This window comes from Bos taurus, chromosome 6, assembly GCF_002263795.3.
Source record: "Bos taurus isolate L1 Dominette 01449 registration number 42190680 breed Hereford chromosome 6, ARS-UCD2.0, whole genome shotgun sequence".
NCBI lineage: Eukaryota > Metazoa > Chordata > Mammalia > Artiodactyla > Bovidae > Bos > Bos taurus.
The window spans coordinates 43,476,710-43,489,193 of record NC_037333.1 but is presented as its reverse complement, the minus strand read 5'-3'; the positions used below and the strand labels follow the sequence as shown (position 1 = coordinate 43,489,193).

The window sequence follows — 12,484 nt, the reverse complement described above, 5'->3', positions numbered from 1 at the left end:
TCAGCTCTTCTTGGTCAAATGACCAATATTATTTCACAGTTGACTGTTTTGAGGGCAGAGCCAATGACCTTTGCCCTGCATTTTAATAATTTACTATAGTTTTACATTAAATCAGAATATAATTGTGAAGAAAATTAGTGTTTCTTTCTGGGGAATGCAGAGTAATGCCACTAATTGCATGTATAAAAGCCTTCCTGAGATTGTATTTTCCTGTTCTTTCTTGATTTAGAAAATTAAAACTACGGTAATTTTCCACTCTTTGTAAGAGGCAAAATGTGCCAGTGAAATGTATTCAGCTAACTTAAAATGTCAATGCTTTTGGCCATCTTTTTATGTCCGGTAATGACAAACTGTCAATTTCATCACATTATTCAGGAATATACTAGCAACTTGTTGCAGATATCAGAGTAAGCGAATTTTTTTAAAGAGTTGTGATCTGAAAGAATAAACAGTCTGATTTTTTTTTTCTTTTTGGGTTGTTTTTTCTTTCACCTTAATATTTGAGTGACTTTTTAGTTAGAGCAAATCACCATTTTTTTCTTGATAAAGGGAAGGACAATAGAGAATTCATTAAGTTAAACTTAGTAGAATAAAAAATTAAACAAATAGTGCTTGAGAATTATTTTTAGATACCTGGGGAACTTTTTTTCAGATAAAATATTATCAAGTAAAAGAATCGAGCTGATTTTAAAAGTATATGGATTTTATTCACAAATACACAACCACGTGTACATCACTCTGGAACTTGGAAGGGTTAAATCGGACCACTGTGGGGTTATGGAAGTGTTTCCCAGAGTTGTCTAGTACCTTGAATTTGTTATGGATTCGATGTGTAGTGTTATTCTAAAACAGTTGCACCTGCGTTAGCTCTCATTGTCTCAGGCTCGAAGCTGAAAAATTCAAAAAATGAAAAAGCTCAAGAAATGAATATTTCTGTTAATAACATGTTGGTATTTTCCCCCGACTCCATGAACATTCTTGATCTCACAGGCAAAATGCACAACCCAGGGCACTAGGGTTGGAATCCAGTGTTTATTCAAAAAGGCACCCTAAGGCAGTTAGAGAGGGAATGCTACATGTATGGGGGAAAAGGCAGCTGGAAACTAAGCTGATCTGGGCACAAACTGCAGTGACTGTCTTTACTAACTTGTTTTCTGAGAACTATGAGAGAAATGGAAATGATTTGAAGGACCCTGAAAGGATGGTATTTTGTTGCTTGTTCTCCTTATATGGAGCAAAGCAAACTGCAGTAACACTTCTCGGGAGCTGGTATTCCCTGCTGCCACGGGGACAGCCGTTTTCTGCGTGGAGGAGTTTGTTTATACCTTAAGAAATATAGTCTGTTTTGTTGATTAAATAAGCAAAAAAAAAAAAGTCATGCCTCATCCTCTGCTTTCAAACACTCCCCCAATTAGAAAATATCTCATAAAAATGCATCATGTGATACTATCTTGCTTTAGTCCCAAACCGAGTTCACTTGGATGTCTTCAAATTTGAGTCCTGAGGGAGTACACATTTGAGCTAAGAATGTAGTTACTCTGTCATGAAATAGGGAGCTTTGCCATTTGCTTGTTTTGGAAGGAAAATAAATTAAAAAAAGATTGCAGGGGATTTTAGTTATTATATCGCCAGGGCTCTGTTTAGAGTTGGTGGCATTCAAAGCTGGCTTTAGTCACAGCATGATGCTCCAAAAGTCCAAGTGTTCCCTTTCTTTCTTTCTTTCTTCTTTCCGTTTTCTTTTTTTTTTTAAGCGTTACTTCACTGAGGCAGAGGGCTGCCTTTGAGTGACGTCACAAGTTTGAGCAGCTAGCAGCACAGGAGAAGGGAGGCTGGGTGAGTGACAGCCCAGCCTACTTTTTAATAGCTTTGTCATGTGACTGGGGACTGTAGTAAGACAGGTGCCTTCAGTTCACTCTCAGTAAGGGGCTGGTTGCCTGCATGAGTGTGTGCTCTGTGTCACTGTGGATTGGAGTTGAAACAGCTTGATTGGCGTCATTCAGGAGCTGGATGGCGTGGGACATGTGCAACCAGGACTCTGTATGGAGTGACATCGAGGTGAGCTGGGGCTGGGCTCGGCACTGCAGCCAGGACCAAAGCTTCCCTCGCGATGCAAATATTCCTGTGAGGGGGGGAAGGGCTTGGGTTTGGGTGAGGAAAGGAGGCAGAAAAGTAGCCGGGGGCAGGTGCTTTTGGAAGAGAATCTCAATCTTATCTTAACTCCTATAAGTTTGCTATTTTAAGGCGACTCTGAGATACCTTGAACAAATCAAAGCTTAGCTGCTGTCATCAGGATCTGTTGCAGTTAGAAACTCTTTCCATGTGCCTTTGGCTCTGTTTCTACTCATATGCAATATTTATGCTCTAAGATATTGATATGAATCAGAAGCTGAAGTCTTTCCAGTGGTGTTTAGTGGCCTGGTTGGAAAAATGCCATTTCTATTTATAATAAGATGAAGATAAAAATATTAAAATGGATGGACTCAAATCTAGTCAGTTTTGACTCTAGTCTGGATTTTTTTTTCTTCTCTCTCTGTTCATCAGACGGAGAACTCAGAAAATCCTAAATAATCCTGCTGGGCTATTTTAGATTGCTTTTCCCACAGAACACAAAACAACAAAAGCTGATTCCTTTAAAACTCCTCTGTGTGATTGAAAGCTTTGGCCAGCAAAAAAAAAAAAAAAAAGACCTGCTTTACAGTGCAAGGTTTTCCATTAGCATCTGGGCAGGGAAGCCAATGGTTAAAACTGTCTGTACCACGGAGAGCTGCCTGAAGCCGGAGAGAGAATAGAGTTTATGCAGGACTGTGTGTGGAGCTGCTCGCTGCTTGTGTAAAAATAGACGGCAATACATCAATTCCACAGTCTCTGCTGGCTACAATTCATACATGGGGAGAAAAAAAGCAAGCCGGTTTCCTCGTAATCTCTGGAGTCTCGAGTGACTAGCAGGGGGGGACGGAGGACGGCGGCATGTTTGCATTCAACACAATGGAATGTTCTCGGAAAGTTTGGCCAACTTGGGAAACAAGTGAAACTTTCTGTGGACTCTGGTGAGATGGACCCAAATTGAATTGCAGGGAGGATCTGAGTGGCTAACAATGAATCTGGCAAAGGGCTGGGAGAGCTTCCTCTGGGAAGCTGGGGGCACATAGGGTAAGGGGAGGATCAAGGGCTACACGTGATTTGATTAAATAAGATGTCCATGTGGTACGGCGATACACATCTAAAGTGAAAATAATTTGGCCAAGGCCGTCTGCGAACGCATTTTTCTTCTCTAGCGAGGCATGCCCTGGATTCTTAACTCTTCGCTGGGTTTGCAAATGCTGGCTTCCTCTGCCTTCTCCTGCCTTGGCAGATGTTTTTTTTGCGGATTGTAATTGTTCTTATCTTGTTGTGATTTCTTGGTAAGGTGGGAGAAATATGGATAATTCATATATCCTGTAGCTATTATGTGTCAGGGTTCTAAGTGGCTTCAAAGTCCTGATTGTCTTCGAGTAGCTGGAGTATCCTGTGGGTGGTTGTCTGGCTGGCACTGTGGGTCTCAGCTGCTGTAGTTTCATTTTTCCATCATGTATTATTCCTGATGCCGTTAGGAGTTGATTGAGGAACTAGATCATATGGAAATAGGGAAGATTTATTTTCATCATTGGCATTCCTGCAGTCATATTCAAAGAAGCATCAGAACCATTTAGAACAGGGGCTCTTTAATTTTGTGCTTAGGGAGGTGAGGTCTCGGGCTAATTGTCCAGCCGTGGATTGAGTTGTCGGTCCGTCGGCTGAGACCGGCCAGTCACTTCTCTGTTGCACCGGAGGCAGCAGGCGGCTAGCAGCCCAGCCTTGGTGGCAGCAGCCCTGGGAATCACCTCCGCCAGGCTCAAATATTACGAGCAGCAGGTAGTGGAAGCCGCTTTCATTTTTTGAATCATTAATGTTTGCTGTCATCTTAAAACGTATTATGCCCTTTTGCACATAATGACAAGACAGCACGTTGGTTAATAAAGGCCTATATCACTGTAGCTACTCGGAGTCCCCAGTGTTTCGCAGTTTAATGAAGGTGATGTCCAATAAGGTTACTAAGATTGATAGAGACAGTTCTGATGACATACACTCCACTAAGACTGTCACTCTTTACTGACCGCTGCGCTCCCCACTCTCCCCTAATTTTTTTTAAGAAGTAAGATTCTTTTTTCGTTAGTATAATTAATGTGGCCAAGTCCACTCTTTCTGCTCTCCTTCTCTTTAAAATTTACCATCAATGGCACAAAAACCTCCAAAAGGTTAATGGAGAATTATACTTAATTATAATGATTCATTATCATCAGTGCAGTTAAGCTAATTTATTGTCTGCTCCTTAACTAAGAGAAAAGTCTGTTGGGGTGAAATAACGTACAATAATTAGCCTTTTGTGTTTAGTGACTGCTTTCTCCTTTTAAATCTTATTATAAAATTAAGGCTGCGGTTGTGAAATAGCTGTCATAGTTGCAGAGAGGCAGTAGAATGTGTCTCTGTAAATTGCCATAAAGCACACCTGTTACAGATGTATAGGGAAGCAGTAAATACCAGCGTGTCAAATGAGGACAGTTACAGGGCTCGGACTGTTAAGCTGGCATCATCCAAAGACCAAATATAAATTAATAACAGGAACACTTGCTACCACTAATGTGTTTTAGATTATCAGGATAATGCCACATTCAGAAGTCTTGATTTTATTAACACGTCAACATTGGAAAGAGCATCTACGCACATTTTTCAGCCATAACAGAAAAGCAAAAATGAGAGAAACTGACAGAGGAAAGGAAGAAATATGTGAATGACATCAGAGTAAAATACAAAAAAAAAAAAAAAGATCTGTCTTTTCAATGATTTTAAAAGTTACTGAAAAATACATATTTCTGAAAGGTTGAAGGGTTTTGAAGAGGCCATGCCTGTAGAGGGCTGTTAAAGAGAGAGACAGCAAGAAGCTGTCCACCCAATCAGTGTCAGCATTCCAAGACATGGGTTCTAGAGTGTGCTATCCAAAAAAGGAATTTAAACCAAATGCACAGATCGTTTGTTATCTAACTTATTTTTTTATTTTCTTGTTGTTTTTGCTTTTTATTTTAAAGACTCTCCTCCAATCCTAGCAGTTTTTGTACCACTGAAAAAGTTTTCCCCTTGTCTCTGGATTGGTCATGTTGTAGAAGAGTTAACCGTGTGTATGTGTATTGTATTTGGAGGACAAGCAGTGAGCAAGTGTAGAGACTGGGACGTGTTACACCCATAACAAAACATGAACATTGCACCAGAACAAAACCTTCTCTTCAGCCTAGCTTACTTATAAACCTAGTTTAGTATACTGACCTGTAACTTTGGGATAACTCCAATAATAAAAAAGGAAAGACCAATAAAATGATAAGGAAAGAGTTGCAATGGAGGTGATTGCTCTTCCTTGGCATTACTTTTGTGCCTGCCTTTCAGGATCTCTCTGGGGCCTGGTGGTCTTAGGGAGGAACTGCAGGAATGTTCAGGCTCCTCCCAGCCTCCCCTTACCAACTGCTGACTCCATTACCCAGTACCTACTTCTCAGCGTGGTGCTTACGATCACACTGCTGCATATGACCCGTGTAATGTAGCCTGCCAGGGATGACAGGGGCGCGTGAGAAAAAAATCTGCATAGAACTTATTTTATTCAAAATCTAAATGTCAAGCAGCATCTTCAGCTTCATGCCCAACTGCTGACTGGATAGGACCAACTCCCCAGCATCTCTCCTGACCTTGGAAGGGCGGGCCGTGAGGTTGACACCTGGGAGGGTGTGCCTGCCGACTGAGACCCCTCGGCTTGCAGGTGGGTTAGTTGTTATAGCTCTGATATCACCAGACCCCTGCAGTAAGCAGTTTCTGCAGGGTTCTTCACAGATTGCAGTGCTGTTAGTGGTCAGATAGCCAGTTCGAAGTAGAAATCCGCCTCTTTGGGAAGAGGGTCCACTTTCTCAAAAAGCCACCACAGGGGACAGTTAACAGACCACTTACTGTATGCAAGGAGGTGACAAGCAGCCCAGCCACAGTAGAGGGTATTTTAAGCCTCTCACTATATTGAAATCATTTTTTAAAATTCCAAAGAAAAAAATCATTCTTTTGAATTCACTTAGAGCAAAATATAAATGTTGAAGAAAAATAAGATTGTTGTGTGGTAGAGTGGTTTTTCTGTTCATACATCAGGTGATCCCAATTGTATACATCCATCCACAGACCCACATGTGAGCACACAAGACTTGCTAGTTACACGTAGTGAAAGATACAATGATAATAAGAAATGTGATTTCTGTCCTTCATCTCAAGGGACTTATTTTTGATCTGTTTAAGAGGAAGTTCAGAAGCTCATGAAAAGTCAAGTAAGAGTAAAAGATTTAAATACCAATTCAAGAGAACCATGGACACGTTAAAGGACTCTGCATCATTAGGTGCTAAATGAATTATATGGATTATAATAGTTAAAGGGAGCATAAGTGGAGAGTTTTCCTGGTATAGTTCTTATTTTTTTCTCATTTAGTAATCATTTATTTTGTTTCTCTTGTGTGTGATGGCAATTCCAAGGTGAAATCAAATTTATAACTTTCCCTCAAAGAGCTTCCCTGATGGCTTACATGGTAAAGAATCCTCCTGTAATGCAGGAGACCTGGGTTCAATCCCTGGGTCAGGAAGATCCCCTGGAGAAGAGAATGGCAACCCACTCTACTATTCTTGCTTGGAGAATCCCATGGATAGAGAAGCCTGTTGGGTTAAAGTCCATCGGGTTTCAAAGAGTCAGACAGGACTGAGCAACTTTCACTCAAAGTGCTTATACTCTGGGACTACCCTGGTGGTCCAGTGGATAAGACTCCATGCTCCCCATACAGGAGGGCCCAGGTTCAATTTCTCGTCAAGGAACTAGATCCCACATGCCACAACTAAGAGTTTTCATAACACAAGGAAAATATCCCGCATGCTGCAACAAAGACCTGAAGAGCCAAATAAATAAATCCTTTTTTTTAAGAGCTTATTCTCTTTTTAAAAAGAGTGGAGTGAAATTTTGCGTATAGTTAACCAAAAAGCAATTTGAAACTTAGTACATGCTATCAAAGAGGTACAAACAAATCTAAATTTATTTCTAACTGGACAAATCAGACGACTTCATGGAAGCATGGCATTTACCATGGATTTGGAGGTAGAGTTTGGGATGGAATGGTTCTGGCAAAGTATCCTTTGGGAGCAAAGGGAGTTAAAGAGTCTAGGATGTTTTTGGCTGGGGACTAAAACCCTGGAAACCAGCTTTGGTGGTGTTGTTGAATTAACCAGGCTTAATTCCTATCACATGCTATTACAGTTTAATAAATTCCTGCAGTTAATGAAAGTGTTTTTTTTTTTTTTTCTCCCTGCTTCCTGCAGTGTGCTGCTCTGGTTGGTGAAGACCAGCCTCTTTGCCCAGATCTTCCTGAACTTGACCTTTCTGAACTAGACGTGAACGACTTGGATACAGACAGCTTTCTGGGTGGACTCAAGTGGTGCAGTGACCAATCAGAAATAATATCTAATCAGTACAACAACGAGCCTTCAAACATATTTGAGGTAAGGACAGCCCTTCGGGAAAACTAATTTCTCATTGAACTTGGTTTAGGCCATGCTAACATGATTATTGGCCCGAAAGCATAATGGGTTCTTGCTTTGCTGTCACCAAAAGACTTTTTAATCATCGTTAGGTACTTCCTATTTTGTGGAAAAACAATATTTGGAAAACTAATGGCTTTTTTTTTTTTTTTTTGAGAATTAAGGCCCTGAGGACCCATAACAGAGTGTATCAAACTCTGTTGAAATATTAAGAGATTGTGAAAGAATGAATGACAAAGAAGAGTAAATGACTAAACCTGTTTTTTTCCTGTCTATTTCCCACAGAAAACAGTACCTAATTTGAAATGTAAAAGAATGCATTTCCATTTAACCAAAGGGTTAGGTCTACCTTTACTTATTTTACAAAGTAGGTTTATAAAATAGTAGACAGGGTTTTTGTTTTTTTTTTTTTTACTATTATATTTTGATCATAACTCTGATTTCTTTATATTATGGAAACTTCTACACCCAACTACTCTGGTATTTACTTATAATTTAGTCAAAATTAATTTACCTTTCTGTAGTGAAAATTACCTCCCAGACTCTAGACTGTTTATTATAAGCCTACCCTATAATAAAGAATGTTAATCTGCACCTATTAAAGTGTTACTTTGAGAAAAGAAGTTCTTTCTCACAAGATCAGTGCTCATTTACTTGAAAATGAATGATCACTTATGGAGAGAAATGAAGTGGTCACTCTAGCAAGTAAAATGAGTTAGGATTGTCGAATCAACTAGTTTTCAGTGTCGCCACCTCTGGCGCCACCATTCTCATGCAATATTTTCTACCTACCATGAGCCAGGATTCATACTAAGTGCTATAAAATTATTTTTTATCTACCAGCAGAGACACTTCTTACACTTCAATATTGTTTGGTTGAAATCTCGAGTCATTAAGAAAACCAATTTTACAATATTTATTGAGTTTTTCCAGCACCCAGCACATAAAAGGCACTGAATAAATGTTTATTGAGTCATTAAGAAAACCCATTTTACAATATTTACTGAGTTTTTCCAGCACACAGAAGGTGTTGAATAAGTGTTTCATGAGTAGTGAGTGACGGATGAATATGGTAGATTCAGCACAGTAATAGTAATAACAAAGTGGCCAACATCTTGGAACACTTTTGCTTTACATATGTCATCACGCTCGTCCCTCAAAACAACCTGTTATTGTTTAGGTACTATTCTTGTGATTCTCATTTTACATATGCTGACAGTGAGTTTAACAGAGGCTAAGTGATTTTCCCCTAATCACACCATTGACACAGACGTGGGATTTGAACCCCAGGTGTATCTGACTTCAAAGTCTATTATCATTGATTAAAAATAGAATACCTGAATTTGGGTGACAGCCATCCTTTACAAAGACATATCAAGCTGCTTCTTTGCTCAATATATTTAAAAATAGAACAGAATCTTTGCTTTCAGTGTTGGTTGACATGGAAGCAGGTATATGGCTGGTGCGCTGAGGTGGCTGTAGATTCTGTCAGCGGCTAAGATTTTATAATACGTCTGGAGCATTAAGTGGGTCTTAGAAGAGTGCTTAAGGTAATGGAGTTAAGGCTGGGGAGGAGGAATCAGGTGGAGGAAACACTGAGGGTTTGTGGTTAGTTATACTTTCCCAGGCTTCTCAGCCGGGTCTCGGAAAGTTCATGTGAGGACTTGGCTGGTTCAAACTGGTAAATTGAACATTCCTCATTCAGTACACTTGTCAGGTTACAGGCCCATTTTAAGTCATGCTGCATTAAATAAACAGTACTTTTAAAAATGTTCATCTCCATAGACCTCTTATCTAAAAATCGGCTATTTCATATTGGGTGAATGCCATGCATTTTGCAGAGGATGGTTAGGGAATAACTAAAACGGTGTGTGTGTGTGTGTGTGTGTGTGTGTGTGTGTGTGTGTGTGTGTGTTGGAGGGGGTGGTGGCATGTAGTTGGTGCCTCCCTGGTGGGCTGGTTGCAAATACAACCTTTTCTGTGACCTGTGTCCCTGAATTTCATTTTGTGACACCTGGATGAGGTACTTCCCATTAACATTTTCAGAGGACTTGGTTTGGCAACTAGTTAGATATCTATGGATGCTGTATCTACATGCTGCTGTTGCTAAGTCACTTTAGTCGTGTCCGACTCTGTGTGACCCCATAGACGGCAGCCCACTAGGCTCCCCCGTCCCTGGGATTCTCCAGGCAAGAATACTGGAGTGGGTTGCCATTTCCTTCTCCAAGGCATGAAAGTGAAAAGTGAAAGTGAAGTCGCTCAGTCATGTCCGACTCTTTGCGACCCCATGGACTGCAGCCTACCAGGCTACTCTGTCCATGGGATTTTCCAGACAAGAGTACTGGAGTGGGGTGCCATTGCCTTCTCCAAGACACCCCTTTTGTTTTCCTATGTAACTTTCTACCACTGACAGAATTGTTTTCAACACTCAACACAAGGTTTATTCATTTAACCTGTTATTAGGTCATTTTAAACCAGTGGTTCTCAACCAAAGGCAATTTTGTCTACCTGGGGACATTTAGTATTATCTGGAGGGATATTTAATTGTCAGGACTGGGGGCAGGGGGATGCTGCTGGCAATTAGCAGATAGAAACCAGAGATGTTGTTTAACATTCTACAAGGCACAGGATGACTCCCTACAACAAAGAATCATTTGACCGCAAATGACCACAGTGCTGAGGTGGAGAAACCCTGTATTTAAAAAAAAAAATAGTTACTCGCAATTTTTAGAAAACTCTAAAGATGAATTGGTCAGATTTCTGAGAGAGAAAATAAAGTTAAGATACAGGATACAAAGACTTAGAAGCCATATAAAATTATTGAGATGCAGGGCCTCAGGAGTGATATGTCAGAAATTCTCTTAGTGGCAGACAGCAAAAACGTGACTGTATATATAAGTCCCCATAACATTTTCTCTGATGTCACAAAACCCATTCTTCTTTGTGGATTAGAGGGTAATAAGGCCATGTGTGGCAGCACCGCTACACCCAGCAGCATTCTCAGCATTTGTATAGAGAAAAAATGCCTCTACTCTTTACCTTCTAGTGTTAAACTCGGACGTCTTTTGTATAACGGAAAAAGAAAAGTGTGTTTTGAGCATAGGTGGAATTCTAAACCTGTGTTGTCCCCTGTGAAGAAGCTCTGTAGGCAACAGAATAAATAACCCTTGAACGGCTACAGCTTTGCACGTTGCTTCTCCCAAAGCTGCGTCACCCCAGGTATTCCCAGCGCCTGTGACTTTAAGCCTGTCACAGCGGACTTTCACCGGTGCTCGCTCACTCTCCTCCTGTTCTCAAAATCCTGCCTCATCACATTTGTGAAGGCCTTGTGCTTGAGCAAGCCCAACAGTCATGGTCTCTGCCACCTCTGATCTGCCAATAACAAGCATTATCTACCTCGGATTCCCAGAATAAAATAAGGCACTGAGTCGTTCAACACTTTTCCCTGACTCAAATAGCACATTGATGACACTGCTGGAAACTGGCCACAGGGCTTCTGAATTCTCATCAAAGCAGGAAGAAAGAGGGTATTTAAGAGTTACATTTAGTACTGCAGAATATTTAAATGTTGGGAATAAATAGAAATTTCTTCCTTTGACCTTTTCCATACATTTGAGTCTAAGGTTAATATTTATGTAACGTAAGAAGAAGAAAATAAAGGAATGAAATTGAATGTCCTGATTTGGGAAACAGTGAGTTTCTGAACGGGAGCAGGGTGAGCATACACGCAATTGTACATGCTGGTTGAGTAACTGGGCACACAAACAGCGATCTCTGCTTGCACAACCTGTGTTTGGATGTGTAAATGCAGGTGACCAGGTATGATTCAAAAGCCATTCAGCGAAACAGGGCAGAAGGCCTATAGGTGCAGCGCCCAGTGAATCTGATCCATGTGTCAGGAAAACAGGATGCCGTCCCTGGATCGACTGGTAGCAAGATTAATGTTTCAGAATATTGCAACACAACTTCCTTCTCTCTGTTGCTTTGTGCATTGTTCGAAGAAGGAGAATAAAGGAGTACTTTTACAGCATGGCAGTGTGTAAAGATGGGTCACGTAGCGTAGGTTAAATAACACATTGGCTCTTCTGGGACTTTGTGGGCCACCTTGTCTCTGCTTTAATTTTTTTTTAAATCAAAGTATAGTTGATTTATGATGTTATGTTTATTTATTCATAATTTTTGGCCACACCCTGGTAGGTAGGGTAGGATCCCAGTTCCCTGACTAGGGATCAAACCCATACCCCCTGCATTAGAAGGCAGAGCCTTAACCACTAGACCACCAGGGAAGTTCCATCACTGCTTTTTTTCCATCACTGCTTTATTTTAACCTCTGCTTTAATGCTTCTGTGATTCCACTGAATGGGCATCTTTCATTCATTGACTTGTTACTTCTGAATGCAGCTACTTGGGCTTCTTTAAAACATCGAGAGTGAGAATGTAACTGTCTCTAGGTCATTACTCATAATATGTTCTGAAGTCTGCCTTTGCTAATGTGGAGAGAAGGGCTCTCAGCTGTGGCCTGCATTCACGTTGGCTAATTGCCGGAACTCGCAGGAAGGTCTGATACTGTGAACTTTTGTAAAAGAAAAAAAGATGGTTTCCAGTTTTATTGTCTGTAAGGTGTCCTGTTTTATGCTTTCAAGGGAATGGTGGATGAAAGCTTTCAAAAATATTCGATCATTCTGGTGGAAATATAGATGAATTTACACTTTTTCCTTTAACTTGGTTGTCTAATTTTTTCAACAATGGGCATATATTATATACCTATGAAAAGTTAAAAAAAATCTTGGCTATTCAAAAAACTGCTGAGTATTTGGGGAACAGAGAACCAGCTTGTCTTGTTCACTGAAGTTCTTCTAGGTGA

General features: G+C 40.4%; 1 protein-coding gene across 12 annotated transcripts in view; it reads left to right on the top strand.

The window, feature by feature from the left end:
- The window catches only part of PPARGC1A (PPARG coactivator 1 alpha), a 714,770-nt gene that overhangs the window by 606,039 nt on the left and 96,247 nt on the right, over positions 1-12,484 (top strand). For 8 of the 12 annotated variants that reach the window (XR_009494753.1, XM_059887361.1, XM_059887362.1 and 5 more), the window contains one exon: positions 7,402-7,581. Coding sequence is in view for 9 of the 12 variants with exons in the window: in XM_059887361.1 (XP_059743344.1) it covers positions 7,402-7,581 (180 nt within the window). In the remaining 3 variants the exon portion in view is untranslated. 12 annotated transcript variants of the gene reach the window in all.